Genomic DNA, 23,383 nt, shown 5'->3' on the forward strand with positions numbered 1-23,383 from the left:
CATAAAGGGATCATTCGAGACTTCCACCTAGCCCAGGAGGTAGCAACTCTGGGCGTCTCTCTAATAGTCCTGGTTCGCTCTCGGGCCCTTTGCTATGGGCGCCACTGAGCGAGATCTTTGGCCGCCAGCTACTGTTTATTGGAACCTATGCTGGCCTGACAATCTTCAATGCAGCCTGTGCTGGTGCTCCCAATGGAGCTTCATTACTGGTCTTCCGATTTCTAGCGGGCTCCTTTGGTTCCTCTCCCTTGACCAATGGTGGCGGAACCATAGCTGATATGTTCCCTGCCCACCAACGAGGCCTGGCGATGACGCTGTTTGCGTCTGGGCCATCCCTAGGTCCAGTGTTGGGCCCGATTTGTGGTGGATTTCTTGGGGAGAATGCTAGCTGGCGTTGGGTGATGGGATTCCTGGCGATATACGCTGGGGTTATGTGGATCGGAGGAACCATCCTTATCCCAGAAACCTATGCCCCGACATTGCTGAGGCGCCGGGCTGCTAAATTGTCTAGCATGACTGGAAAGGTGTATATCAGCAGCGCTCAGTTGAAACAGGGCAAGGTTTCTTTGCGTAATGCTATTAGCACCTCCTTAGTGCGGCCGTGGATTCTACTCTTCAAGGAACCCATCGTTCTCCTGTTATCGATCTATATGGCCATCATCTACGGTACCCTCTACTTGTTCTTCGCCGCGTTTCCAGTTGTTTTTGAGCAGGCTCGTGGTTGGAATCAAGGCATGGAAGGTTTAGCATTTTTGGGCATAGCTGTGGGCATGGTGGCGGCTTTGGTTTATACGATCCCGGACAACAAGCGTTATGTTCTCCTTGATCAGAAGCACAACGGTTTTGCACCACCAGAAGCTCGGCTCCCACCAGCAATTGTTGGCTCTTTCGCCATTCCAGTGGGGTTGTTTTGGTTCGCTTGGACTAATTATCCCTCCATTCATTGGATTGTTAGCATCATGGCTGGCGCTCCTTTCGGCTTCGGTATGATTCTGGTGTTTCTAAGCATCATGAATTATCTGGTTGATGCATATACGATCTTTGCCGCTTCAGTTCTTGCTGCTAATTCAACCCTACGCTCCTTGTTCGGCGCAGCCTTTCCACTCTTTACGGTACAGATGTATGATAAGTTGGGGCTGCACTGGGCATCAAGCATCCCAGCATTCCTGGCATTGGTCTGCGTTCCATTTCCGTACCTTTTCTACATATATGGAGCGCGCATCAGGACTCATTGCAAATTTGCGGCTGAATCTGACGCTTTTATGCAAAGTTTGAAGGCGGCCCAGAATCAACAAGAACAGGAGTTAGAGGAGCAGGATAATAGTACTGAGGACGAGCGTACAGTGGTTGACGAAGGCGTCTTCAGCTCAAGCCATAGACGAACGTCCTCGGTCCATGGCCCATCTTCAGTATATGATGGCAACCCCTATGATATTGATCGTGTTCACACTAGAAAGTCATTCTCTTAGCCTTTAGAAACCCAACCTTGCTCAGCTTTAATTAGGTTTAATATTAGAAGCCAGGTACTTGAAACATTAACTCGCTTCCCTCTTCAAATTACATGGAATTTGTTATTTATCTCACCGAGATATTATATAAACTGGCTTATTAAATAGAGTAGGATTCGCGACACAAAGTTCAGTATCTATATAGTCAATGCGCAGGTGAAACCAAGTGGACCTACTCCGTATTAACCTTGAATATAATGTGAGGTGGATCAACTGAATCTCGCGATTGGCGATTTGATACTGCTGGCAAAGTCTCTAAAATAGAATACTTACACGCTGCCCATGTAAGACTTGCCGCTGGGGGAAGCAGTCGTCCTGAGCGTATTTTCAAGTCAAGAAACTTCAGGTAATAGAGGTCAAGTTAAGGTCGATCTACAGCATTTCTTGGTTGTGAAAATTCACGTCGTGAAAGTGGATACAGCCTGAGCAAATAAACTCAACGCTAAGCACACCCACTGACCACTCCGCTTTTCACTTAACAGGACTAGGCCTATGGGCCCAGGAGAGAGCTATGCTGAGAATGGCAATCACCGAATTACTCTTGCATCTGCCTATTTCAAGGGCCAGGAACTACGACCCGGATCGAATATAAATATACTGCTCAAGAACTCCAAATATCTTGTCCAATCAATTCCTCAGAAAACATCATTGCCAGCCTACCATGACTCACACTAGAGATCCAAAGCCGGCACCACTTACTATTGCCGAAGACGAGCTTCTAGCTGATAAGGAAGACCTGGCTGCCGAGATCTCCTATGAGCAATACAGCCATGACCCAATTGAGCGGACTTTTGATATTACTTTGGGAGGGAGCATCTTCCAGGATATTGGTTCTGTTCTTACCAAAGCTGGCAGGGCAATATTTTTCCCCAATGTTTTGCAGCATCGTGTTTCGCAATTCAAACTTGCCGATCCTACCAAACCCGGTCATAGAAAGATCCTCGCGTTGTTCCTGGTCGACCCGGCGATACCCATCATCAGCACTTCCAATGTACCGCCCCAGCAGAAGCATTGGTGGGCTACTCATGCCGGGTTGAGCTCCGAGCATGGGGTGATGCCACCTGAGTTGATTGAGAAGGTGGTTGATTACGTTGACTGGCCAATTGACCTGGAAGACGCCAAAAAGGTGCGCATGGATCTGATGAAGGAGCGGACATCATTTAAAGCAGGGGAGGAATCGAGATTCGAGAGGATGAAATGGAGTTTCTGCGAGCATTAATTGTTATTAGGAAACATGTTGTCTTCTTTTTGCCCGAGAGTAGGGTAGGCTTTTTATGACTTGCTTATGCTAGCATAACGGTTGCACCTTGGCCACTTTAATTATGCATAAAGCTTGCATAAAATAAGCTCAAAGAGTTAAGAGTAAAATTGAAAAAAAAGCCACGGAAAACATGCTCTCGGTGACTTTGGCTTTGATCTCGCCATGGCTATCTCCATTTGCGTATAAATGAGGGCCTGGCTGCTGCTCTTTCGACAACTTGCTTATCTGTATTTTCGTATAGAGCTATGCACTTTATGCACCTCAGTTACCTGTGACCTCTTGTAGTAAAGGTCTGATCTAAACTCTTTATGGCTGAGTTTGCATCATATCGTGCAATCACAAACTTTGATTGGATGGCATGTGCTTAGACTCGGTGGCTACCAAGTCCAGGCAAAGGCGCAGCCAGCTGCGCCCCACTAGGCTGAGAGTAGGGAGTACGTACTCTTATTGTCTCTACTTGGAATAAAATGAGACACAAAGCAGCATCTTATTGATATTTTGTATCATCCTGATTTCCGACAAAATGCCTCAAACAGGTCCTTCCATGTCCCCAGAACTGGGCATCCGCCTTGAAGAAAATCAGCACTCATATTCTCCAGGCGACACAATTATTGGCTATGTTTACCGAAAAAGTCCTGTCGTGAGTCCAGACTCATCAGTTACCATCTCTCTATCTGGGAGAGCCAAATCCAAGATCGTTATCCATCGCGCAAGCACAAACACCACAACTAGTTACCGAGGCCGTTTCAATCTCATCCCCGAGTCGGCTTGCTCCCAGAATATCTTCCAAGGTCCGCTCCATATTGAAAGCGGCGGCGATGAGCAGACGTGGCCGTTTGCAATAACGCTGCCGAAGTATGTTGACCCGAGATACTTGCAAGGCGGGCGGCAAGACCAGAGCTATTTGCCTCTCGGCGCGACGGATCATATTCTACCATCGACCTTTACACTTCGCTCCATTGGAGAGACTGAGGGTTTTGTCGAGTACTTTATGAAAGCTACCTTGAGGGCCACGGCAAAAGGCCATGTTAATATGACTGAAGCTGTCCTTCCGTTCGATGTCATCAATCTCAGTCCTGACCCTCCCATAGCCGACTTCGGTCTTAAAGGTTCACGGAGCCGTCAGACCATGTCGAGCTATCGTCTTGTCCCCGGTATGGAAGATGTCAAGTTATCATTTTCTCAGAAGATCAAGCAGTCTTTCAGCACTTCAAGTGTACCAGAACTCGTCTGCAATCTCCTTGTTGACGTCCCAACCGTCATTCAGCTTGAAAATCCAACTCCGATCCCGTTCAAGTTACGTGTCGTTCCAGATTTAAATGCGACAAGCGAAATCATCAGACAAATCCCACAAAAGGTCAAATTGACATCAGTCTCTATGCGAATCGTCAGCAGCACCGAGGTCATAAGCGAAGGAACTCTATTTTCCCAGACAAATGAAAAACGTGAAGAGAATGACCTGTGCGTTGAGAGTGCCATGAACAGAATCCAGGGCGATATCTATATCCCCTGTACAGATGAAGGGCCTCCACTCGATATTGGAGCCATACTTGGCTTGCGTCTTGAACAATTACGACCTGGATCTCCCCATCGACCAAGCAGTTTAGTGAAACTAAACCCTACCTTTACCACATACAACATTCGCCATTCGCACAGATTGACATGGAAGGTCATAGGTGAAATAGCTGGAGAGCGCTTTAGCGCGTTGGGTGCAGTCCCATTGAAGATCTTGATGCCAAGTGACGAGCGAGGGCGGCTGGGTGATAAGACATCGGTTCAAAGGACCGAGACTGAAGCTACATTCGATGGTGCACCAGGTCCGTCTCAATTGCAAAGAAACGAGTCGTGGATTCAGCCTCCAGATGAAGATGACGCACCCCCAAGCTTTACTGAAGTAGTCGAAGAAGATAAGGGAGCCAAGGTAGCAGAGAAGTCCCGTGAATAGGCGCACATGCGGTTCGGAGGTTGATGTAGTGTTATGTAATAATGAAATGAATATTTGCTGGTCTACTACTAGACTCACTTCTTGCTACCCAACCTCAGCTCCCATTGCTTGTTACTGAATGTTTCCATAACTTCTTCCTGCCTGTTGGGTAGAATTATATGGATAGGGGGCTGCTTACCTTCTTGCATCCCTTTAGCATCACTCTCCCATGATAAAGTCAGAACAACCTCATTATTCTGGTCCTTCTGCCAGAAAATGCGCGCCAGCATTGGCTGTTGCCAGGTACTATTCACTGGAACTCTAGCCTCGAAACCTTTGGAAAGTCTCACCCTCTCGCCGTCGTTTATGGTGAGCTTGAACCCCGCAACCTCGGTGGTATACTCATATAGAGGAAGGCTGCCCCATGCGTGAGATTCGAGTCTTTACGTGATGTCTTATTGCGTGTTTATTTGTGTCTGAACTTGCACCTTTCGCCTTCCCTCCTACAGATATTAGACAGTTACACCAATCCTCAGTTATCTTGTCGGGCGAGCCTCTGGTCCATGAGCCTCATTTCACGTTCCACGGGTTTCGTAAAATGCAGTAACAGGCTACAACTTTGACCAGGTCGACCAGAACAAGTTTCGCGCTGTCGTCGTCCACACAGGCATGTCCCTGACTGATGGTTTGAGGGTTCAGATGACACGTTGAACAAGCTACATAAAAATATGATTTGGTCCATGAGTAGCAATTCCATCTCAGTCCCCACAGACTGTCCTGAAAGAGATGAGTGTCTAGGATGGACTGGGGTCCTACAAGCATTCTCTCCTACTACAGCCTATCTCTATGGTACCGGAGGCATCCTCAAAACTTGGCTTCAGGGCCTGGCCCTTGAGTAGACAGAAGATGGGGAAAGTATCCAGCCGCTTTTCTCTCCCAATATTTGGAAAGAACGTCCGAATATACCCTCTGCCATCTGGGGAGACGCACTCATCAGTATACCATTGAATCTAAACCATTCCCCCGGCGACATCATTTCTTGTAGATTTATACGATAACATGGCTGAGCGACAGACAAAAGGGTGTCAAGCGAGAACAAACAAGCAGCTGACTTGAGTGAGCGCTTTGCATATATTTCAATTACTGACGAAGGAAAACCCGCGTCAGACACCCTAACCGCCCTAGCATTGTGTTTAGAAGAAGAAGAGCCGTTTGGGTCTCTAATCTCCTTAACCTCTTAGCTTAGCCTAGCTATTGGTGCTTCTAGATTTAATAAGTAGTGTAAGATGTCTGAGAAAATGACCACGCCCTTTCAATCCTGTTTAGTAGATGTATTGACCATAAATATTGCCTCGAACAGAGTAGCGAGCAACAACGTAGATATAAGTCCAACCAGTCTTAGTATCTACGTAACTAGCAGAAGCAATTCCAACTTTAGTAGTTGCTCTCCATATGCATTGAGCTGTAAATAGTATAAGATATCAGGATATATATTCTGTCAATGGGCCAAGAAGGGATTCAAGACTTACTGTAGTAATCCGCTCCGTCTGATGGATACCGCATATCGTAACGGTTCTTACCGCCATAGTTTTTGTAATTAAAGAGACCATGCATCCTATTCAAGTAAATCAGTACGCCATTATACTACTATTTACTGCTCCTCTATAGAGTCAAACCTACCAGTCATTAGCAGCTCTTGTAAGGGGAGCATTCTCCTTTTCATCAGGCCGGATCCTTTTTGTATTAGAATTAATTGTATTTTCTGCATTTCATCACAATCGTAAACACTTACCAGAGCCATCTGGTGTTTTCACCTTGACCCGGTCGAGTAGCGGGATTCGAAATAATATACCGAGCCTTCGTGTCAGCTAGGGTCTGTGCATACGCCTGAGCTGCAGCCTCAAGCTCAGTATCCCAGATCAGTGGTTGGATACCGAGCTGCTTGCGTCTCACGTTCTGCCTGGCGAGGGCTCCCAATTGATCCGCGTTCAGATCTCTTGCAAAGACTGAGCTTGTATCGGCGTCAACGCTGCGAGCATGAACTGAGATTTCAGACTCCTTGGAGGGGCCTGCCATGACTCCTGAAAGAAGCTGGAGGCCCAGGAGCAGCGAGGATGGGCTGAAGACGGTTGAGAATAACATTGCAATTGGGTGCTTAATCAAGATGAGAGAGGTTGAGAGAAATGAAAATGATTTTGAGTCTGGTAAAAGCAAATCAAGGTACCAGATATTTGCCCTTATATATTTAAAGAATATCCTGCTGTCAAGACACTAGATCGTCGATGATTGTTGTTCTCGTATTGTCAGCTGCGCCACTTGACGCTAACATGAAGCTCAACAGATGTTTTTGAAAGCAGACTAGCCAATCTAAGCTTGTCAAAGTTGACTCAATCACTTGACAGAACCGCTCCACATCTGATAACAGACTATTAGAGTCCAGACCTATGCAGTTTCAGTCTCAGCTGTTGAAATACAAGCCATGTTGTCGGTGAAGGATATATCAGGCATAGCATCAGTTAAAATAGACAGCAACAGAGTGAATTAGCATTAGCCACTTTCATTTCATTTCCTTTCAAAGCATGATGAGACATGCTACGCCTATTTTGTTTAAAGGCTCAGTCTAAGAATTAAACATGGATTGCTCAATAAAGTTCTCTTACCGAGGACAACATCCAAACATCTACAAGCATCAATAAGAACAACCGCTAGGACCTTGATGTGCATTCCAGACAAGGGGTGGTCAGCGTCGATATGAGAAGTGGGAAGCATTGGATGAGGTGTTTCGGTCACTAGGGGATAAGGCACCCAAAGCGATTGAAGCTCTCAGTTTCCCGGCATTGATAGCTTTGAAAACAAGTAACTAGATCTCGGTGCGATTGAGATAGATGAAGATAATGGGCGAGGCTAAGTCAAAAGATGAATACACGAGAATGACTAGTAGGTACACCCTCAACTAAATAAATATCATGTTAGCAGCGGACCTTCCTGTCCTGCTTTTGACCAAAGCCAAGACCATTGACTTGCTGAAATCAGGGACGCTGATTTCTGCTGGCCGAGATCTTTGCGCCTCCTTTGTCTTCACCCGTGCCTCCCATTTCCCATTGATGGCCTTGACGTCTTCCAACTCCTCCCCATCAACATACACATGCAGGTCGCACAATTCGTGCTCGCTAACGGTACCGAAAATTCTCAATTGTCTTTCTCCGTTCACAATTGACACTGTGGCATCCATGGTGAGCTGGGGTGGTGATGACCCCGTGTCCCTACTCTCTTGGCCGAGCACAATAGTATCTGTCACCAGCTGTGGGGTTCTCGATGGCGTCTGACGAAGAGAACTTCCCTTTTCAAACGCATAGGCATATCGAAACAGGTTCTTGTCATCATAAGCCTTGGATGCGAAGGTGAGATTGACAGGCATTCTCGTATCAGCCATGACACCCATCGGCACGCTGACTGTCGGGATACCAAACTGACGAACTGCGCAGTTTCCATTCGAATACAAAACACCATTGAGCCATGCATGCTTTGCAGACTCTTCGTTGATGTCTGAATCGGCTCTGCCCACGTCGGCATTGCAAGGCCATACAAGCATGTCCAACTCCAAAGCATCAAGCCAGTCTTCAAACGCTGACTTGCGCTTCAACTCAAGATTGTGAAGTGCCGGACCAAGGTTTGGAATGTTGTAAGTCGGTACCCGGCCATTGGTTATGTGGGCAACAACAGCTGTATGCCGAACAAGAGGATCGTTGGCATCGTACCTATCAGGTAAGCATCCAGGAGGATGGGGGAATATGGTTGACGATTCGACTTGTGCAAGGGTGGTTGCCACGTTGCTGTCTTGGTTCGCTGCCAGGAAGTCGTCCCAAGAATAGGCCATCAACTGGCACATATCAATCTCATTGCGATGAGGCGGTGTTTCTGACTCGCTCTCACCATGAAGAGGTTTCTCAAACTCGGTGACGAGCGGAAAGTCTGTCTCGACAACAGTAGCCCCTAGTCCCTCAAGTGTCGTCCTGGCCTGCCTCCAAAGCTCGATGACACTCTCGCGAGTATGAACCTTGCGTGCATCCGGGTCAGAGTCGATGCCGCCAATGTACATCTTTGGAACGCCGATCTTCTTGCCCTTGAGAGCATTGGGATCCGAAAGATCAAAGAACGTCTTTGGTCGCACAGAATCGACGTTGGGGAGCTTGACGAAAGGCTGCTCACGCCAAAAATCGCAGTTTGTCTTGTCATCTGCCGCAACGATGACATCCAGAAGCGTAAACATGTCTTCCACAGTTCTCGTGTGCGGAACAACAGTGTCACAGGTGGGGAAAAGCGGCCAGTTGCCTCTGATTGATATGAGACCCCTGGAGGGAGTGTATGCCACCAAACCGTTGTTGGAAGCAGGCGAACGGCCAGAAGAGATAGTTTCCTCTCCCATACCAAAGACACCAAGACTTGCTGCGGTCGCTGTGGCAGATCCATTAGATGATCCTGAAGCAAAAGCAGCCGTAAGGTATGCTTCATTGTAGGGCGACTCAGCACGACCATAAACACCTCGCTGCATTCCACCGGCAGCCATAGGGGGCATGTTGGTGCGGCCCAAGAAAACAGCGCCAGCGTCTCTCAGCTTCTCAACAGTGAACGCATCTTCATTTGCGACAAGATCCTTGAAAGCGGGAGACCCAGCAGCAACAGTCATACCTCGGATCTTGTAAGAATCTTTGATCGTGCACGGAATTCCATCTAGCAAGCCAAGTGACTTGCCCATGGAGCGACGCTGATCCGATGCTTGAGCAGCATCAAACACATCTTGATTAATAACTGGGATGGCATTGAGTTGAGTGGTTCGGCGATCATACTTGGCGATTCTCAGCAAGTGCTTGGCGGTCAGTTCAACGCTGTTGATATGGCCTTGAGAAAGTGCAGATGCAAGGGATGCAATTGAGGCCTCTACAATAGAGAGTGTCTGCAGAGTCAGTATTTGTGTAACTCTTTTGACATTGAATGGCAATGCAGCTTACATCACTCTGATTGTCGATGGCCATGTTGGTAGGGACTTGATGTTTTAGTAGCTGTCTCTAAGTGATGAAGAGTAATAGAAGCTACAGGTTCAGTAAGACCATTGAGTGAGAAAGCATTATTTAAGTATTGAATTATGCCTTGCAATACCTAGTAATGCTGCAATGTGAGGGAAATTACAACTGTTAATCAAAATATGCAGCTGTTAAATAATGCGATTAAAGCCAATTATCATATTAATTAGCAGCTGATGAATTATTTACTAGCTGTTAATTATATTTATTAGGATAAGACAGGTTATCTGACTGAAAGGTCTGATAAGCTTTTATCGTGCACTTCTGATTGGCCCGCAGGTTACATACTGCCCATGGCACTTCCATTTTGGATATAAGTCCATAACTGCCGTGACAATCAAGTCGATGTCTCGACATTCCAACATTCCAATTGCTTTCGTGTTCTCCAAGATGACAGAATCTTCAGTCTACCATGATGATGTTCCCGGCACTGTTCGTCTCGTTGACATCAACGGGATGAACTCATCAGGACCTCACGACTCTCAGCACAAAGACATTGTGCTCGTTCCACGCCCAAGTTCCGATCCAAATGATCCCCTCAATTGGTCCCATCGTCGAAAGCTCTTGGCCGTCAGCATGGCTTACCTTTATGTTCTCGGAACGGGTATAGCAACATCTCTTCAATACTCTGTCCTGGCAGACATCACGAAGGATACCGGCATTTCTACTGCAAATCTCGTCCAGGGAACAGGAGTCATGTTTCTGTTCTTTGGTTGGGCTTGTCTGATTTGGCAACCGATCGCTCTTACATACGGACGGCGTGGCGTCTATCTTACCACCATGTTGCTTACGATTCCGATAATGGTTTGGACTGCTTACTCGACGTCTGCTGGGGAATGGTTTGCCCACAGGATCTTGATTGGTATCATTGTATCTCCAATTGAGTCCTTATGTGAGGTTACCGTGTTCGATCTCTTCTTCGCCCATAATCGTGGGACTTACATGAGTCTCTACGTGGCTATTCTCTTTGGGTCCAACTTCCTTGCCCCCCTCGTCGCAGGATGGTTCAATGATGCTTTTGGGTGGAGGTGGACTATGCATTTTGGAGCAATTATATGCGCAATCTGCTTCGTTATCATGTTTTTCTTTATGGAAGAAACAATGTTCTTCCGCGGAGCCTCACTTGAAAGTCAAACAGCTACCGATACCGAGCATCAAGACTTAGGAGCGTCCAAAGCCGACGGGAAAGCATATGAAGGATCACCAAGAAACTCTCTGCCATCTTCTCCATCCGTCATCTACGAGGACATCAACTCTGGTTGGGGAAAATATACTTGGTTCAAGGTTGTGATAGGTCGGCCTAGTAACACGGACATGCTACGAATGGTCTACAGGCCTGTCCTGATGATCTTTCAGTTTCCAACTGTTGCATGGGCTGGATTTCTCTACGGAATCAATCTCGCCTGGTACAATGTCCTTAATGGAACTGCCAGCCCCGTTCTGTCAAGCAATCCCTACAATTGGAATGCGGCACTTGTCGGTTGTGTATATGCAGGACCAATCATTGGAGCAGCCGTTGCTTGTCTCTGGGTTGGAAAGGCGGCAGACTGGATTGCCCTGTGGTTAGCGCGACGTAATGGGGGCATCAGAGAGCCCGAGCAACGCCTTTGGGTGCTGCTTCTCTCCGGTATCATCTCGTCAGCCGGTCTCATCACATGGGGTGTTGGTGCATACTACCATGTCCATTGGGTCGGTCTCGTTTTTGGGCTAGGTATGCTCACAGTCGGGTGTGTTGCTGGAGGTGCGATTGCTGTCAGCTACAATGTTGATTGCTTCAAGGAGATCGCTGGTGAAACCACTGTCTCTATCATGTTGATTCGCAATACGATCGGCTTTGGCTTTAGTTATGCTATCACACCATGGTGGACAACCCAGGGATTGAAGGACTGCTTCATCACAGCGGCCATGATTTCACTTGCGTGTACACTTACTTTCCTCGTCATGGTCATTTACGGGAAGCGGATTCGAAGATGGTCCATCCCATCCTACAGAAAGTACATGGCTAGCATGGCCGTTTCGCACGAATGAGGGACGGGCTGTGAATCAGGATAGACCTAGCAAATCACTTACCCAGGATCAGAAGAGATGGGGATATTCCGCAGGGACGTTTCATTTGTAGTTGCTAATGTTATATGATACATTTTGCCAGCTTTCGCAATTTTTCTCTTGCCTCGGACGCCGTGGGAATATCCTGTTCCAAGTTCTTGACAATGTCCTCTAGATACGTAACGAGCCGTCCTACTGCAAATTGAGATTGGTTCTCATCATAAAGAAATGCATTATACACCATATGGCCAACACCAAGTAGCTGATGAACGATCTGACTGCTTGCGACCTTGAACATGATAAGAGAAGCTTCAGTGATTTCATTTAGAAATTCTTCTGCCACGTTGATCACCTCATCAACTGGGGCCTGACAATGAAGCAGACCCATGATATTCACCAGCGCCTCAGTGCAAGTTATTTGAACCTTCATGAACTTGCATCGGTTGCTCTGGAGATCATTATGTGACTGCGAAAGGACGCGGAGTATAAAAGGTTTGCTCGCTTTCAGTTGATCCAGACTCTCGAGCAATGCCTTTGGGGATGGCCGGTCACAGTAAACGGCAATGACATCTCTATGAGGTTTACGCTGCCGAAGATTAAGTATTGCATACTCCATCAATCGGAACAGGTCGGTGATGTAATCCCATCCAGCCGTCCAGGCCTGCGTATCGCGACTCATAGCAGGTGTGATACGAGGGTAGAGCACAGAGACTTGGGCTTCGGGAAGACGGATGATGTGCCCAAGTACGCAGGCTGAATGAATCTCAAGCCTATAGACGCACCAAAAGAGACGTCTTCGGTCATCTACCTCTAGTAAAGAGATCGAACTGTCCCAGTTATTCTCCATATTGAACCCATGTTGAGCGATCCATGCATGGCATAATCCGAGATATCTATGAAGATCACTCTTATTACCGCTTCTGAGCGAGTACACTGCCAAGAGACCGAAGGACCTTAGGTAGTCAAGATCAGGTGTATCCGGAATGCGTGCGGGAATATGGGAAACGGCCTCGTCGAAATAGATATTGGCGTCATGGGAGGCGAGGTCGCCCAGCAATGTACTATCGAATACCGCTTTGAGAGTGAGGCTCTGGGCACTCAGTGCACATAATGCCATGAGAAGCATGTACGCTGTCTCATCTGTACGAGGAATGCTGTCTGCCCACCGTCTTTCCAGATCATTCTCGGAAAGAAATGGAAAACTCACGTTTTTTAGCAGCAACTTCCGCAAATCTGGTGGGGAGATGACATACTAACACTGGTACATTGTATCCCGGTAGATGTCTATTAGACGACGGATGCATTTTGCAGATCTGAAATCAGAGCTCTCATTGTCGGTCTCCTTCTGGTTGTTGCTTTTCCCGATTGGCACCGTTGGTTTCCGGCCTCGTTTCCTGACCGGCCGAGTCATGGTGCATTCGGCCCCGTAGTCGATGCATGTGAGACAAGCTCGGTGACCCTCCCGGGATGTGCTTTCGGCTACTGATGATCGGCGACACTTGAGGCCTCTGGAGTGACAAAAGTCACAAGCCTGTAAGGCCCGCTGTCTTGGAGTACCTGGAGATCTGCGCTGCATGCCTTTCACCTGCCTTGATTATGATGTTACAATTAAAAGCGATAAAATGGCTGTGTCTGGCAAGAGGGCAGCGCCCGATAAATGGAGAATTTATCAGTTGTTGAAGCTTATCAATTTAGCAGCTGGTAAATAACCGCTGATAAGATACTGAGTGGAGTACGTAATAGCCAACCACGTTCTGGCGATTACCCGGTTATCTAGAGCCCTTCTAAGTTTTATCTACTTGCGTAGATACAGCATTAATGCAGTAAAGGCTTAAGAATCTACTGTCACTTTTTCCAATCGCGCTAGAAGGAAAGATGCATAGCTAGTTTTGTTTTGACCCTGGAGGATCTCAATTTTTAGCTCATACTCTTTATCAGCCAAATCTCGGCCCACATGCCCTATGCATACTATCGTTACAGGACATCATGGTAGGGAGGGGTGCTGACTTGATGCGTCTTGCTCAGAGTCTACTTAAGAAAAATAAAAACAAATAATATAAGTTAAGCAATAACTATAATAAATAAATATCTAATTTAGTCCTGTCCTTTCAGGCAAAGGTATATTGCATTGCCGATAAGGCCTCTTTAATGGTCAGGTTACCCTAGATTCCGGTAAGTAGTTAGAGTACTCAGAGGCGAACAAAGTCAGTCGACTGATATACAGCGTTATCAATGTCATTTGCCTTCAACCACGCTCTTTGAGGGTAATGGCAAAGAAGACGTTGTTGCTCATGACCTTTAGCTTCCTTAAAAAAATAAGGCAGTTGAGCTGGCACGGTCCCCTTCTCGACCCAAGCTCGGAGTGCATCGAACGTGTTTGTAGGCTGGCCTCCCTTGCCTCCTGAGCAGTCAGTAAGCCAGAAACCTCGAACATGCGGTAAAAGCTTGCGACTTCAGGAATGGTATCCTTCACCTTATTTTAGTAGTGTCTTGTGCCCTTGACTGGAATTTGCTGATCATGCTGCAACTTGTCAGTGCGATTTATGAGTGTGAGTGTGAGTAAGATATAGAACTTACGGTTCCGTGGTATTTAGGATCTTGCCGCCCTTCTTGTAGAAAGCTGTCAGGTCAGGATCGTTGGTCTCTATAACTGACTCACACCGCTGAGCAGCCTCCTGGGCATAAATATCGAATGCTTCTCGGCTCATATTCTTGTACGACCGGGCCGGGTTGGCTTCTATCTAGTAGTTGATTTAAACCCCCCCAAGCCCTACTGGAGCTCCTTTGCATGTCCCGTTGGTGCATGTGGTCATGGCAAGTCCGATATCGCTCGTCAGCCGGAGCGACTGTCCACTGAGCTGAGCTCCCGTGTTAGGGCCATACCATATGAACTTGCCATCAATAGTAGTCGGACCTGGCCAGGTCGATTTGGCTATTTTGGTAGCCTCTTCGGTGACACTCATAAGATTAGCAGTATTGGGGCAGTTGAAAGATTTGCCAACGACATCCATTGGGTCAAAATCACAGGCGTCTTCGTTGGAGACAATTTCATCAATAATCCCATCGAGCCCATCACAGGCCTCTATGGCCTCCGCTAAGACGGCATTCATCTCGCAGGGGTACGAAAAGGAGTCCAGCTCCTGCATAATTAACTGAGGCCAAAAGGTTGGCATAAAGAACTGGTTCCAGTTAATTGCCGGTGCATATGCATTTATGCCATCGCAAGCTTCTGAAGGCTGGTGGCAAGCTGATGATATGGTTGCTGGAGAGAAGGGAGGTTGCTCAAATGGAGCGCAGAGAGGGCAAGAAGCTGATTCATCAAGTAAGGAGCTTTAAGTGCATAATTCAATGTGTGAGAAATGATGCTCTCATTGGAGGGGTCAATTGACGTGGCGGTGTGACGATTCGTCAGAAGATGACGATGGAGCGCGAAGTGGCTGAGATGGAACAAGCCACCTCTGTCTGGAATATCTCTGAGTGCTGTCGAAGCTGAACCAATAGTTACACCAGGGCTAAGCGATACCAGCGTTGAGCCCGCGGGAGAAAAATGACAAGAGAGATGGAAGGGAGACGGCGTATCCGTATTTGATGATATTTGCGGCGGTGATGGCTGCCGACCGATGTTAACGTAGATACATTGGGACGCCCGGTAGGAAATCTTGCAGTCAAGGCAAATAGGTCGAGATTTATTACACTTCATATGTCGTTGCTTACAGGCGCCACAGCCATTTCAAGACTTACAGTATAAGCTAGGTTCTCTCTGGCAGTATAAGCTCTTAGCTCGAGATCTTTTAACTTGGAGCCTCATACGACATACGACCCAGATCCATGGTACGGTTCTAGCCGAAGCCACTAAACTGTTCTATGTACTACTCCAAGAATGGACTAGCAAAGTCTAAGCTGCAAGGGACTAGAGCAGTGGAGTAAACTTGTATGTAAGCCATCTGTAAGCTAGTTACCCGTTGGGTTGAAAATTAATAAGGAAAATGTAATGAAAACCCACCTGGTACTGAGTTTTAACGCTGCGGCAATTATTAATGCTTAGTATTTGAATGGCCCCACATATCTACCAAGAATTCTTATCTTGCTAGGGATGGGTTAATTACTGTACGGTTCCGCTAGGCCTGCTCTACTTCCGACGGCTCAATTTTAAGGCTTTCAGAATGAGTATTGAGATTTCCAAAGCCTGTAATACGATGTAACGGAGCTCATCATTACCAGCATCCTGATTATCACGGTTCGCCACATACTTGTAGATTCCAAACCAAGACTCGGAACCGGAAGTCGAGGCGAGAAATCAGCGAGCCTGTAATGCTGCCGCCTCTACCGGGGTCAGGTCATTTAGTTGATGGTTTGTCCGCAAAAAGTAGTCCGTTAACTGGATGGCCGGACTATCACTACGTCGAAGGTTTTGAGCAGGCAGTCCAATCCGAGGTTTACCATAGCGTCACCGAGGCACGTTTATCGCCCGCCCCAACTGACATGTCGCAGCTATTCTACAGACCTTTGTTATACTTTGCTTTTCTTCACCGGATGCAACGAGACAGCTTGTCTGCTACCGACCATGCCCAGCATGAGAAGAACAATATACAGTCTAGCGGTGAATCATTTATGAGAGGTCGAGAATTTTAGAACGCCACCTAGGATAATCCCAGAGGTAATCTGATCCGAGAGCGTCCAACTTGCAGATATATTATAGAAGAAAGAATATAATTACTTCTATATAACTGTATGAAGATAGCTGCTAACATTAATGTACTGTGTTAAGTAGCTGGTATACTGCTTGAACTGACTCTTTAAGAGCTTTGATTGAAGTTAATAGACCTTACAGCTAATAGCTTATACTGCACGCCTCGCACTATTGAGATTGAATGTTGTGTTGATTGAGAGTTGAGCTCAGGACTGAGCTACTGACTTATACCAAGACCTTCATTACGAGACAGATAAGCCTTCTTCCGGATCTAAAACGACATCATTCTACAGTATACCCTGTGGATAAAACCTTAATCATAACAAACCTAACTTTTACGGAGTAGTGTTTTTAAACTTAAAATTCCACCTATCCCACTTTATCCACCCATCCCACTTTAGTAAAGATTATGTATCTCAGACCCTTACCTAAACCTTGACTAAGCATACCAATGTAGTAAAACTTTTATTGACTGCAAGAGCAGAGAGTTAATTTATCTAGAAAAGATCCTAAATTTACCCCCATATACAGTAAACTTTTTACACTACACTCTTCAAGACAACACCACAATCATGGTTTGAAAAATCGCTATTGTTTATGTATGTTCTTTCAATATTAGCGCTGCCTGCGTTCTTATCCTTTTCCCTAAGCCTGCCTGTTTTCAATACATCTAACATTCTGACTTCAGTACTCAACCTATGGCCATATCCGACAGCTTGCCGAGGCTGAAAAAGCTGGCATTGAAAGCGCCGGTGGCACTGCGGATATTTTCCAACTTCCCGAAACTCTCTCCAACGATGCTCTCGCAAAGATGCATGCGCCTCCCAAGGCCAATGACCCGATCCTAAGCGATCCCGCGATCCTCGAGTCATATGATGGTTTCTTGCTCGGAATTCCTACACGCTTTGGCACTTTCCCAGCCCAATGGAAGGCCTTTTGGGATAATACAGGCAAGCAATGGTCCAGTGGTGCTTACGCTGGAAAGATGGCTGGTCTTTTTATATCTACTGGCTCGCAAGGTGGCGGTCAGGAGGTCACAGCACAGAGTGCCATGTCCACCCTTATACATCATGGCATCATCTACGTGCCTTTAGGCTATGCGAAGACGTTCGGCCAACTTACAAACTTGAACGAAATCCACGGTGGCAGCCCATGGGGTGCTGGCACCTTGGCCGGCGCTGATGGCTCGCGTCAGCCTTCATCTTTGAAGCTTGAGATCGCACGCATTCAGGGAGAGACCTTCTACTCATTCGTCAACAAGGCTAGCAAATCACAGAGCACCACTCAACAAGCACCGCCAGGGACTTCTACTCTCACAACGGAGAAGGCGAGGCAAAGGGCCAACAGCATTGAGGAGCTTGATGATATTGCTGGAGGAGCTTGCGGGCTTCCTACTAAATGTGTTGTTCAATAGAGTTGTTTCTGCTCAGCTGGGTGGGTTTTTTGTTGCTGCTTAGTTGTAGAGAAGAAGGTCTGCTGTAAATGCTAGAGGTATAACCCAAGGGATAGTGATTTAATTACAAGGATTGCGCTATATATAGATATATAAATAACTAAGTTCTGTATGGTGGAATAAGCTCTCAGCCACAAGTTTCAACTGCAAATAACACATCTGCTTCTAGCAGACAGAACTTAGTTCTATTGGCACCATAGCTAGTTAGAGCAAAAGTGGCATCCCTGGCCAGCGATACCCATTTAAAAGTCACACTGACATTAGCTTTATTCTATCTCTATGCAGAAATGTTAAGCTTCTGAGCAGCATAGTCGACGTTTGCTATGCCTGACAAGACTCAAGTTCCGAAATCACCTTTCGAGAGAATGTATCTGAGAGCCTCCAATCTTCATCGCCATCAGGGGCAATTTTGGATGTATCCAAGCAGTTGAGCTGCCAAAGTGTACTTTTCACCCATGTAGAACTTGAGGGCGGGCGCAACTGTTTCCTCCAGATGCCTCTTGAAGGCCAATGCATGCGAACCTTCAGGCCTAAAGGAGTCGATCTGCTTCCACAACCCAATCTCGATCAGGACAACACCTAGACTGTAAAGATCGTAGGAGCGTTTGAACTTGGTCTTGGAGGTTTGAGTGAAGGGGAGCTGATACTCTGGGGTGACGGTAGTTGTTGTCGCCAGTTTGTGTTGCAACCTCCGATACTTCGGTGGGATCGTCAAAGCGGGCCATATCAAAACCTGACAAGTACGGATAATTGATGCTGGGAGATTGGGTTGTAGACAGGCATAGAGAATTGCGCGAGTTGACGTTATGATGTAACCAATCAGCATTATGCAGCCGGAGAATCGAATTGGCAATACGCTTTGCAAGCTTGAATCGGGCACCCAGAGAATACTGAACGGGTGTCTTGGTATCTGTCTTTGCCCGAAGGAGTGATCTCAGGTCGTCCAACCTCGGGCTCCCAAGGCTAGTCCCAAGTTCTCTGAAGAAGTCCTCCGATGTAATAAGAGTGGTACAGGCTTCTAACCCTGACGCTACCACGTACGCTGCTCAATCCTTCTGCCGCGACATAGTTATAAAGAATATGAACAACGGCTACGATTGGTCTAATCATAGGCTCGGGGGGAAGAAGGTGCCTTCAACTGGGTATCACATCCACCTTGATTTCTCAGTAACGAAGATTTAGCTAATTACATGAGTGTATGGGGGACATGAGCGTTGCTATCGATGGTTGCAATGGCCGTAGCAAGTCGGATAAACTAGGTGGATGAGTTCTGGATAATTACATTAAGGCTATTATCAACCGTGAGACTAGCATTTAGATCTTTTCTGTATTTTCAGTATAGCTAAACACTCCTATATAGTGGCTTTATTAATATAGAGCTCTTAGAAATAGACAACTTGTATATTATTTGCAGTTAAGACTTATGGCTGAGAGCTTCTTTGGGCATTCAAAACTTGGTAAATAATTTGAAGAACCTCTATATGATAAAGTGTTACTCAAAGGATCTTCTGATAGCCCTTACTCAACTTCTGAGAACAGCTCATCGCGGGGTGTAGTCAATAACCTGCGTCATGCCAATCATGGGACTCTTCCCACTGGCGTCTTCAGTCATGCTATAGAATTTGCGTGTTGAGTCGATGTCAGACTGCTGAAGCTGCGGCGGCTCGTTGCGGTAGTTCATGACTGACATGGGATCTGGCGCACCGATACGGACGGCCCTCTCGCCCTCTCTATCCGCAGCCATCTCGTCACCTACGTCTCCGATGGCAAATTCGTGTCGCAGGCCGATGACATGCCCAAGTTCGTGGACAAAAACGTTCCACACTGGATATAGTCAGCCTGGGGAACCAATATCAAAGCTACTAAAATAACTTACTGTGTGGCTTCCACTCTCGGCTGAATGCATAAGAGTACACGAAGACATAGTTGAGATCCTCGCCGTTGGGGAAGAAGGCTCTCGCGAGGGTTGTACCATTGGCACCACCGTTAGTCAGAACAAAGGTGGCATCCTTAGCCAGCGGCACCCATTCAAAGGTCACACCGACATTAGCTTCATTCCATTTCTGTGCAGCGATGCTAAGCTGCTGGGCAGCGTAGTCGGCGTCGTCTTGACTTTTGAAACCGGCTCGCCAGGCAGCCCACTTGATGACTGACCCAGGTACCCAACGAGGTATGTGTTCTTTGAGCCCGACGACTATATCCCACAAGCCATTCTTTCGCTCCATGGCTTCTTGAAAGACCGGAGGGACGGGCAGCTGGGTGCTACATACCGGAGCCTGAGTAATAGCGGGGCCCTTGACATCTTCGTCAATGTTGGAGATGTCAGTAGGCTGGATGGTCTGGAGAAATTCGGCTCCTAGTGTTTGTTCAACAGCATCAAGGAGGATCTCCTTGGTCGAGGGACCTTCAGAAGCCATTGTGGAACTGAAATCAGTACCACACCACTGCAGTTTATCCAGCGTGTCTGATTTCTTGGTTGGAAAAAGTAGAAAGATGGGAGAAGACAGGTCTGCAAGGCTATGCTAGAGAAGATGAGGGGCATATTTGTTCATGAAGGAAAATACTTCTTATATATAGACGGGTGCTTTGAACTTCGCAACGTAATCGATATCCAACAGCTCTCTGCCAATATCTGAGGAGAAACTCAACATCTGCTTACTTCAGTCATTTGCGGCTGAGGGTCTGGACCAATGCTGAGACATGACTATCGCCATTAGCTGTTCTACAACGCAGTCAGCTATCGGACCACAAGATCCGCCGTGCCCAATAAATCAAGCCACCAGAGCAAGTGGCAAATAATGCTTTCTGGGCCTCCAAGACCTATCTATTTTCTTAGCGACATCCACGAGCTCGGCGAGATGGGCTAATGCAGCATAGTCACACTGTATTCGTGAGTTTACGGCTAGAGGTTCAACGCTTCATGCGGCTACGCTACTGGTGTTACCCGGCACCACTCAAGTGCAAACACGTGCCACACTTCCAGCCAATAGTCCCAAAACCGGTTGCCCACTGCGGAAACTCATGCCGCTGTACAGCTCTGTTACTGCCAAAGGTGGAAGCCAGAGATGCACGGCTGGCTGAACGAGATACCAATGTGGCAGCTAAGATCATGAGGCTGGCTGAAGCATCCAGAAATGTGATAATAGCCCACAAAACGCGGGGTAGCGAAGTGGGGCGGCTTCAAACTATTGATTCCAGCAGAGTGGTACCTTATCTATTGGTTTTCAACCGTATCTCCAGTTATCATTTGTTTCACGCTATCTCAACATTATTCTGAGGGCAGATGCATCTAGATTCTCTCAGGTATGCCAGGTGATGCACCATTGAGAAACCTTTCCACAAGAAGAGAAAATTGTCTCACTCTTTCTTTCTTTCAGCTGGCATACGGTGACAAGGTTCTGCAGAATTTGCCTCAGAGAGCAATCCACGTGGATGTCCGATATATGCTAATCGACGAAGGCAAAGACAGTTGATCCTTGTGGCCATTGAGTCCGGTCGCCGGAAGGAGATAAGACTCCAGGATTGTAAGCTTCTAATCTGCTGTTGCCGCCATATGACGGATCAACGATTCCCAGGTTGGGGAACTCCGCTCCTACTACCTGTGTCTCACTTGAGCTCGCCACTTCATGTCATGATGCATGGATCGGCCGAAGGAAAGTTTATCGTCCTCGACTAATAACACAAGTAAATGTCCATAATAGTTGTAGAGCAAGAAAGCAGAGCGAAAGGGAGCTATCAACTATAAAGATCACGCGGTCTACTGGATGAATGCCAAGATCACCAACCCACTTCTCAACATCAGTATAACAATCTTTCTTACTATAAACCATCATGCGCGTCCGTCGCTCTCTTCAGGAACTTGTTAGTCTTTACGACAAAGGTGACAGAACCCAGCTGGAAAACCTTGTCAAAGCCTTTCGCAAGATTCAAGCCCTCCCCGTTGATAGTCCTGACTCTTTTTACGTCATTGCTGGCTATCACGGCGAGCCTTTCGTCAAGGAAGATCCTACAAACCCTGACTGGTGGGGTGGATACTGCCAGCACCAGACCGTCCTCTTCCCAACCTGGCACAGAGCCTATCTTCTTCGCCTGGAGAATGCACTCCGAAATGCTTTGCCTGAGGCCCCAGACCTGGCTCTGCCGTTCTGGGATGAGTGTGTCACTCATGGAACGGACGAGAATCCGATCCCCTGGTTCGTGACTGCTCGCGAGCTGCCTTTCCCTGTGGATGGCAAGACAGACAACCCGCTGTTCTCGTACAAGCTCCAGAAGGGCCTAGACGACAACCATAGCACTCGGGACGTGAGCAGGTACACCAAGCCTGCCGGTTATGAGACCGTTCGCTACCCACTTTCCGGCCTTGTTGGAAACCCCGCAGATCAACGCGACAGTGACAGGCATAACGCAAAGTACATGGATCATAAGACCAACACAAAGATCCTCAATTCCAATGTCAAAGCCTGGATGGACGGTACAGTCAAGATTACACCCGACGGCGACCCTAAAACCACACTCCCTGACACCTACTCGGTCTATTCTCGTTTTCAGATCTGCCTCAAGGCGCCAAACTACACTGTGTTCTCCAACAAGGCCTCCATGGCAGAGTGGATAATTGAAAATCATGGCGAGCCACACTACGGCGTCGCCCTCGAGGAGCCGCATAATGCCATTCATCTTGCGCTTGGCGGCTTCTACGAGAAAGGCAATTATAACGCTGATCCGATTCTCGGTGCCAACGGCGACATGGGCGAGAATGAGACAGCCGCCTTTGACCCCATTTTCTTCCTTCACCACGCTTTCATTGACTATACCTTCTGGCAGTGGCAGCTCCGCCATGATAAGACAGCAAATGGTAGTCTGACGGTCGAGGCTGGCAGGAAGGGCACCATTAGCCTGGGTGATCCAACCTTCCCCAAGGGTACAGCTCTGGACACAAAGAGCCCATTGGATCCTTTCAAGAAGCCTGGCGGCGGATTCTATACCTCGGACGATGTGACCGACATCAATGACCTTGGGTACAGCTATGGTCCTGGCTCCCTTGACAATGATCCAGCCCGTTTTGAGCCACCCATGGAGCCCATCGCTAATATCGCGCGTGTGCACAACGTCAGTCGTGCAGATTACGCCGGCTCCTTCGTCATCCGCACCCATGTTGAGATGCCTGATGGTACAATGGTCGAAGTCGGACGCGAAGCCGTACTAAGCCGATGGAATGTCGCAGGATGCCGCAATTGTCAGGATCATTTAGACGAGAACTCTTTCATCGCTATTGACGACAAGACATTGGAAGTATTGAAAGGCAACGCCGATGACAAGGAGAAGATCAAGTTTCACGTTCAGATCCAGTCGCGTGAGTTTGGCGGGGATAAATTACAGGAGCCTGTGAAAGAGCCAGTGGTGGAGTTTTTGTAAATATCCGA

The 23,383-nt window shown here is 47.4% G+C and overlaps 12 protein-coding genes across 12 annotated transcripts in view; 6 read left to right on the forward strand and 6 right to left on the reverse strand.

Annotated features, from left to right (window-relative positions):
* Nucleotides 1-1,469, forward strand: part of FVEG_09958 (hypothetical protein) — a gene marked incomplete at both ends in the record, with an annotated part of 2,123 nt that extends 654 nt beyond the window's left edge. The window contains one exon of the mRNA XM_018899031.1: nt 32-1,469. Coding sequence (XP_018757020.1) covers nt 32-1,469 — 1,438 coding nt within the window. The remainder of the gene's footprint in view (nt 1-31) is intronic.
* Nucleotides 1,470-2,138: 669 nt separating this feature from the next.
* FVEG_09957 (hypothetical protein) lies at nt 2,139-2,895 on the forward strand. Its single transcript, XM_018899030.1, has one exon. It carries the CDS (start codon nt 2,170-2,172, stop codon nt 2,725-2,727), a length of 558 nt encoding a protein of 185 aa, XP_018757019.1. The 5' UTR covers nt 2,139-2,169; the 3' UTR covers nt 2,728-2,895.
* Nucleotides 2,896-3,267: 372 nt separating this feature from the next.
* Nucleotides 3,268-4,918, forward strand: FVEG_09956 (hypothetical protein). Its single transcript, XM_018899029.1, has one exon. The coding sequence runs from the start codon at nt 3,293-3,295 to the stop codon at nt 4,712-4,714; it is 1,422 nt and encodes a 473-aa protein (XP_018757018.1). The 5' UTR covers nt 3,268-3,292; the 3' UTR covers nt 4,715-4,918.
* A 1,097-nt stretch (nt 4,919-6,015) lies between these two features.
* FVEG_09955 (hypothetical protein) lies at nt 6,016-6,835 on the reverse strand (the record flags this gene model as incomplete). The annotated part of the gene is made up of 4 exons (XM_018899028.1): nt 6,016-6,098; nt 6,223-6,308; nt 6,374-6,427; nt 6,486-6,835. 4 exons carry the CDS (start codon nt 6,833-6,835, stop codon nt 6,016-6,018), a joined length of 573 nt encoding a protein of 190 aa, XP_018757017.1.
* Nucleotides 6,836-7,646: 811 nt separating this feature from the next.
* FVEG_09954 (hypothetical protein) lies at nt 7,647-9,726 on the reverse strand (the record flags this gene model as incomplete). The annotated part of the gene is made up of 2 exons (XM_018899027.1): nt 7,647-9,647; nt 9,703-9,726. 2 exons carry the CDS (start codon nt 9,724-9,726, stop codon nt 7,647-7,649), a joined length of 2,025 nt encoding a protein of 674 aa, XP_018757016.1.
* A 438-nt stretch (nt 9,727-10,164) lies between these two features.
* On the forward strand, nt 10,165-11,802 carry FVEG_09953 (hypothetical protein; the record flags this gene model as incomplete). The annotated part of the gene is made up of 1 exon (XM_018899026.1): nt 10,165-11,802. One exon carries the CDS (start codon nt 10,165-10,167, stop codon nt 11,800-11,802), a length of 1,638 nt encoding a protein of 545 aa, XP_018757015.1.
* Nucleotides 11,803-11,902: 100 nt separating this feature from the next.
* On the reverse strand, nt 11,903-13,396 carry FVEG_16697 (hypothetical protein; the record flags this gene model as incomplete). The annotated part of the gene is made up of 2 exons (XM_018905937.1): nt 11,903-13,053; nt 13,078-13,396. 2 exons carry the CDS (start codon nt 13,394-13,396, stop codon nt 11,903-11,905), a joined length of 1,470 nt encoding a protein of 489 aa, XP_018757014.1.
* Nucleotides 13,397-14,289: 893 nt separating this feature from the next.
* On the reverse strand, nt 14,290-14,966 carry FVEG_09952 (hypothetical protein; the record flags this gene model as incomplete). Its single annotated transcript, XM_018899025.1, has 3 exons — nt 14,290-14,341; nt 14,398-14,561; nt 14,595-14,966. 3 exons carry the CDS (start codon nt 14,964-14,966, stop codon nt 14,290-14,292), a joined length of 588 nt encoding a protein of 195 aa, XP_018757013.1.
* A 2,116-nt stretch (nt 14,967-17,082) lies between these two features.
* On the forward strand, nt 17,083-17,924 carry FVEG_09951 (NAD(P)H:quinone oxidoreductase, type IV; the record flags this gene model as incomplete). Its single annotated transcript, XM_018899024.1, has 2 exons — nt 17,083-17,085; nt 17,199-17,924. 2 exons carry the CDS (start codon nt 17,083-17,085, stop codon nt 17,922-17,924), a joined length of 729 nt encoding a protein of 242 aa, XP_018757012.1.
* Nucleotides 17,925-18,360: 436 nt separating this feature from the next.
* Nucleotides 18,361-18,789, reverse strand: FVEG_09950 (hypothetical protein; the record flags this gene model as incomplete). The annotated part of the gene is made up of 1 exon (XM_018899023.1): nt 18,361-18,789. One exon carries the CDS (start codon nt 18,787-18,789, stop codon nt 18,361-18,363), a length of 429 nt encoding a protein of 142 aa, XP_018757011.1.
* A 714-nt stretch (nt 18,790-19,503) lies between these two features.
* FVEG_09949 (hypothetical protein) lies at nt 19,504-20,380 on the reverse strand (the record flags this gene model as incomplete). The annotated part of the gene is made up of 2 exons (XM_018899022.1): nt 19,504-19,787; nt 19,840-20,380. The coding sequence occupies 2 exons, from the start codon at nt 20,378-20,380 to the stop codon at nt 19,504-19,506; spliced, it is 825 nt and encodes a 274-aa protein (XP_018757010.1).
* A 1,414-nt stretch (nt 20,381-21,794) lies between these two features.
* Nucleotides 21,795-23,375, forward strand: FVEG_09948 (hypothetical protein; the record flags this gene model as incomplete). Its single annotated transcript, XM_018899021.1, has 1 exon — nt 21,795-23,375. The coding sequence occupies one exon, from the start codon at nt 21,795-21,797 to the stop codon at nt 23,373-23,375; it is 1,581 nt and encodes a 526-aa protein (XP_018757009.1).
* Between the last annotated feature and the right edge of the window lie 8 nt (nt 23,376-23,383).

This window comes from Fusarium verticillioides, chromosome 1, assembly GCF_000149555.1.
Source record: "Fusarium verticillioides 7600 chromosome 1, whole genome shotgun sequence".
Classification (NCBI taxonomy): domain Eukaryota; kingdom Fungi; phylum Ascomycota; class Sordariomycetes; order Hypocreales; family Nectriaceae; genus Fusarium; species Fusarium verticillioides.